Source organism: Pinus tabuliformis, chromosome 7 (genome assembly GCF_031772625.1).
Source record: "Pinus tabuliformis cultivar Carrire ecotype Pingquan chromosome 7, CPIR1, whole genome shotgun sequence".
NCBI classification, from domain to species: Eukaryota; Viridiplantae; Streptophyta; class Pinopsida; order Pinales; family Pinaceae; genus Pinus; species Pinus tabuliformis.
In genome coordinates this window covers 146,333,284-146,338,696 of record NC_142293.1, presented here as the reverse complement: position 1 = coordinate 146,338,696, position 5,413 = coordinate 146,333,284, and the positions used below count along the sequence as shown (strand labels likewise).

The window sequence follows — 5,413 nt, the reverse complement described above, 5'->3', positions numbered from 1 at the left end:
GAAATGCCTATTCTTGGTGGCAACTGGATCTCATAGGCATTTGCTGAAAACTTCCGAAGAATTTTGCAGGGTCCTATTTTCTTGTACTTCAACTTATTGTACGTACCTTTAGGAAAACGTTCCTTGCGCAAATGTGCAAGGACTTTGTCTCCTACATCGTACTGTACCTCCCTTCTCCGCAAATCTGCTTGTTGTTTGTACTTTAAGCTGTTGTCCTGCAATTTAAGTTTCACCTGTTCATGCAAATCCCTCATCACGTTAGCGAAATCTTCTCCATCTGTGCTCCGCCTTTCTTGCAGTCCAAGATCCCGCAGTTCATGCACTCCGCAAGGATGCATGTCGTACAGGATTTGGAAAGGGCTCAAGCCTGTGCTGTGGTTAGGTGAATCATTGTAAGCAAATTCTGCCTACGCCAGCACTCGATCCCACATCCGCGAGTTCTCTCCCACTAGACTTCGTAGCAGATTCCCTAAGCTCCTGTTTACAACTTCTGTCTGTCCGTCCGTCTGCGGATGGTAAGCAGAACTGTAACTCAGCTGAGCATTCATCTTTTTCCATAGGGTACGCCAAAAATGTCCCGTGAATTTCACGTCCCTGTCTGACAGGATGGATTTGGGTAATCCGTGTAACCTGACAATCTCGTTAAAAAACAAGTGGGCCACGTGAGTGGCATCACTAATTTTCCTGCAAGGAATAAAATGTGCCATTTTCGAAAATCTATCCACTACTACCATTACCGATTCATACCCTTGCTATGTCTTAGGTAGGCCTAAGACGAAATCCAAGTTGATTGAGTCCCATGGTCTGCCTGGAACAGGTAACGGTGTATACAGTCCTGCATTCTGACTGTGACCCTTTACTAATTGGCACACTTTGCATCTGGCTACGAATCGCCACACATCCCTCTGCATCCTTGGCCAAAAGTAAAAATGTTTGAGCTGCTCGAGTGTTTTATCCACGCCGAAATGTCTGGCCAAGCCTCCGCTATGCTTTTCTCGAATAATGTTCTCCCTCATCGAGCAGTCTGGTATGCACAGTTGTCCGCCCTTGAACAACAACTTCTCCTACAAATTGTAGTCTAACCAAGGGTTGTTATTCCTCACCAAGGGGTTCTGGCATGCCTCATAGGCCTCCTTAAAGTTTGCATCTGCCTGGTACAAATCTCGTAAGTGTTCAAACCCCAGCACTTGCACAGTGCTTTCCTGCAAAAGTAAAGCTTTTCTACTCAGCGCATCTGCTACTTTATTAGCTTGCCCGCTAATATGTTTCAATACAAAATTAAAGCTCTGTAGATACTCCACCCATTTGGCATGTTTGTGGTTCAGTTTGTGCTGCTGCATTATGTACTGTAATGCAGAGTTATCTGAAAACAGCACAAACTCATTTCCTAACAGATAATGCCTCCAGTGTTTTAATGCCTGTATAACCGCATAAAACTCTTTATCATATGATGAGTATTTCTACCTACTCTCATTCAGCTTCTCACTGAAAAATGCTACAGGCTTATCCTCTTGACTGAGAACAACTCCAATTGCTGTCCCGCTGGCATCACAGCGAACTTGAAATAACTTCTTGAAATCTGGTAATCTCAGGATCGGCCTCTCAGTAATTTTCTTCTTTAACAACTGGAAACTTCCCTCTGCTGCTTCTGTCCACCGAAAAGGTTTGCTGGCCTTCTTAATAGTATCCAAAATTGGCGCACAAATCTCGCTGAAATTCCTTATGAACTTCCTATAAAAGCTTGCTAATCCATGGAAGTTACGTACCTCAAACAAGTTTTTCAGAGATGGCCAATTCACTATCACTGCCACTTTCTCCGGATCCATCTTCAATTCATTCTCTGCTATTACAAACCCCAGATAAATCAATTTCTTCTACAGAAAAGTACATTTCTTCAAGTTTATTAGCAATTTGTTCTGTTGTAATTTCTCCAGCACCTTACACACATGTTGAAGATGTTCTGCTCTTGTCCTGCTAAAGATAAGTATGTCATTCAAATAAACTATCACAAACTTCCCAATATACTCCTTCGACATCTCATTCATTAGTCTCATGAATGTGCTGGGCGCATCGCTCAGCCAAAATGGCATGACCAGCCATTCGTACAACCCCTCATTCGTCTTAAAGGTTGTCTTCCATTCATCCCCCTCATGTATTCGTATCTGATGGTACCCGCTCTTCAAATCTATCTTGGAGAAATACGCTGCCCCACTTAAACAATCCATCATATCATCCATTTGTGGTAGCAGAAACCTATACCGAATGGTGATCTTGTTGATGGCCCTTGAGTCGGTGCACATCCGCCACTCCCCTCCCTTCTTGGTGGCGAGGACTGTTGGAACAGCGCAAGGGCTTAAGCTCTCTCTTATCAATCCCTTGTCCAACAGTTCTTGCACCTGCTTCCTGATTTCTTCATTGTCCTTGGGGCTCATTCGGTATGCCGCTTTGTTTGGCAAACTGGCTCCGGGTATGAAGTCAATGTGATGACTTATGCTCCTTTTGGGGGGTAACTTGTCTGGAAAGTCACCTACAACTATGTCCGTAATCTCCTCCAGCATTTGTTGGATCTCCATAGGTAAATCTGTTATCTCTATATGCAATAACATTGTCCTGGCCTTCTTCACCACTGCGTAACCTATCTCACTATCCTCAACCTGTCTTAAAAACTGTTTTCCACTCACCAACAATGCTCTCGTTTCACTTGTCTCAGCTGCCCCTTCTTCTTCTTTAATGGGCACAAGCGTATGCTTGATTCCATCCTTCATGAATTTATAACAGTTCGTCACTCCATCGTGTGTCACTTTCCTATCGTATTGCCAAGGTCTACCCAACAGTATGTGATAGACATCTATTGGCATGATGTCACAGACAACTTTGTCCTTGTATCTACCTATTTGAAATTCCACCTCGCTCTGTTCATCCACCAGTAACTGATGGCCTTTTTGCAACCACGAAACTCTGCAGGGATTGGGATGCTTCAAACATTTCAATTCCAACTTTTCTACAATCTATGTAGACACTAAATTGCCACTACTACTGCTGTCTATAATTAATTTACAACACTTACCTCACGATTTACAAACTGTTCTGAATAAAGCCTTCCACTGTGTCTAGTCGATGACCTCTTTAACAGGTTTTAACAACACTTTATGCAGCACTAAAGCTTCCCCTGTCTCTGGAACATTCTCCGCTTCTTGGGGAGGTGTTGTCGCTTCTTCCGGCTGTGCCATGTATGCACCCCGCTGTCCAGCTTGTTCTGCTTCCGGACACTCAAATGATCTATGTCCCCATTTATGACACCGATAACATTGGTAACCAGCCCCTCTTCCTCGGCCGTTACCTCTGCCCTGCTGGGATGACCTTCCACCCCTTGTACTATCGCCTCTGTCTGTTGATCTAGAAGCTCTGGAACTGTTGCCTTCTTCATTGCTGCTAGCAGACCGCCCTCTACCATAGGACTGGCCTTTCCCTCTGCTGGCTCCTCGTCCTCTGCGGGCGTTCTGTCTTCTAGTGATTTTCTCCTCAGCCTTCATCGCACTCTGATACGCTTCCTCAATGTTATTCGGTGACAAAATGCTGATTTCATCCAAAATATCCAACCTTAATCCATTAACATACCCAGCTGTCCTTTCCACTGTATCCTCTGTATATTCGGCCCGCAAATTCACTTGATAAAACTCCTATGTATATTCCCTTATCGTCAATCCTTTCTGCCTCAGATTCTGCACCTGCCTGTGCAGCGCAATCTGATAGTCCCTTGGTAGAAATCTGCCTTTTAACTTGGCCATCATCCTTGAAGAGGTCTTGATCGGCAGTTTGTTCATTCTTTTCCTCTCATTCTGGACGTTGTCCCACCATAAGGTTGTGTGTCCTTTCAATTTCGTCGTAGCGAACCGAACTCTACGGTCTTCACTGACTTCCTCACACTCGAAGTACTTATCCATCTCACTAATCCAATCCAATAAGACTTCAACAGACAGGTTGTCGTCATACGTTGGGAGTTCCGGTTTGGGTTTACTGCTCACTACTATAACAGACCTCAACAATCTTACTTCTGCAGACTCACCTTCCTGTCCATCTGTTGCTGCTTCAGGTTCTTCCTCACTCTCATCACCTATCTCCGGGTCTCGTCGTCTACCTGCCTCTACTGACTCCAAACAGGCAGCAAGAATTCAAATCTCCTCTCTCAATCCTTCATCTGCCAATCTGGGAGCACCTCGGCCACCTCAGCCATGACCTTGTCGCCCCACTTCCATATCTTCAATCAACTTTGCCTGCTCTGATACCACTTTGATGGTGCCCAGCCCAAACGCCCTTATAACACTATGATATATGAAATGATTTGGTTTGTTTAACGAACGTGTGTGGAATGATTTATGCAATAGTTATGCGGTTGATTAAAACAAACAATAGAACGGACACATGTATGAAATGCAGAGGATGCAAATTACAGTTGATATGACATTTAATGAGTTCATTAAAACAATCCTTGCCTGGGTAAGTGTATTTCCCGCTTGAGCCTAGACTCTTCCCTCAGTTTGTCTGCTCGTTTGGTCATTTTCCATTGTTGGTTGTGGGTTTGCTACCGAGCTTTGCAAGTCGGAATGTTGTGGTTATGCGTTAAACTGTGGGCGTTTCTGCTTGTCTGTCTCTACAAGCATGCAGGTGCTTGTTCCTCGATCCGTGGCTTGTTCTGGTTCATCCCACGGTGGCTTGGTAAGTTCTCTGTAGAACTTCGGCTCCTCTCTGTCACAATGTTTTTAGGCTGTGCATGTAAACTTCGGCAGTGGCATTCTCATTTCAGTGGGCATCTCCAACGGTGGCTTGTTCTCAGGTTGGCTTTATGGTTTCCTTTGGCTTCCGGTGCAATCTTCAGGTAAATGCCTTGTCCCTGCTTCAATCACCAAAGCTTCCTTCCTCAGTCTTTTATCTGGCTTGTTCCTTGTTCGCTACAGTTAATGGCTGCTATTCTTGGAATGTTTGTCCATGGTGCTACTGCAAGCTCTCAGGTATGGTCACGGTCCCTTGCTATAACTCGGTTTCCTCTTGCTCTGTATTTTCCTTCCTTTTAATTGATGTTTGCTGACTCTGGCAAATGCTGGCTCTACAGGTATTGAGGACTTCAGTAGAAGGGTTCAGCCAAGGCTCTTCTCGGTCCTATCCGGTAGGCTCTACCACTCTACGATTTTTCTATTGATTCCTTGTATGGCTCTATCAACTCAGGTTTTCGTTCCTTAGTTTGTGTCTGTCACGCCTTCAAACCCTCACTTAGGGTTTCACCACTCTCGGCCATTGTGTGTTTTGCGGCATTAGTCGGTCGGTAACAAAACCCTCTTCCAGGGTTTTGTACGCACGTAACCCAGTTCGGTATGTTGTTATTCTGTGACTTTTTGTGGCTCTGGAAATGAAAATG

At 44.7% G+C, this 5,413-nt stretch overlaps 1 protein-coding gene across 1 annotated transcript; it reads right to left on the bottom strand.

Moving 5' to 3' along the window:
• Nucleotides 1-407: 407 nt before the first annotated feature.
• Nucleotides 408-4,256, bottom strand: LOC149246263 (uncharacterized). Its single transcript, XM_089440249.1, has 7 exons — nt 4,238-4,256; nt 3,729-4,147; nt 3,123-3,641; nt 2,512-2,975; nt 1,469-1,542; nt 1,084-1,363; nt 408-684 (listed from the first exon to the last, which is right to left on the bottom strand). The coding sequence occupies exons 1-7, from the start codon at nt 4,254-4,256 to the stop codon at nt 408-410; spliced, it is 2,052 nt and encodes a 683-aa protein (XP_089296375.1).
• Between the last annotated feature and the right edge of the window lie 1,157 nt (nt 4,257-5,413).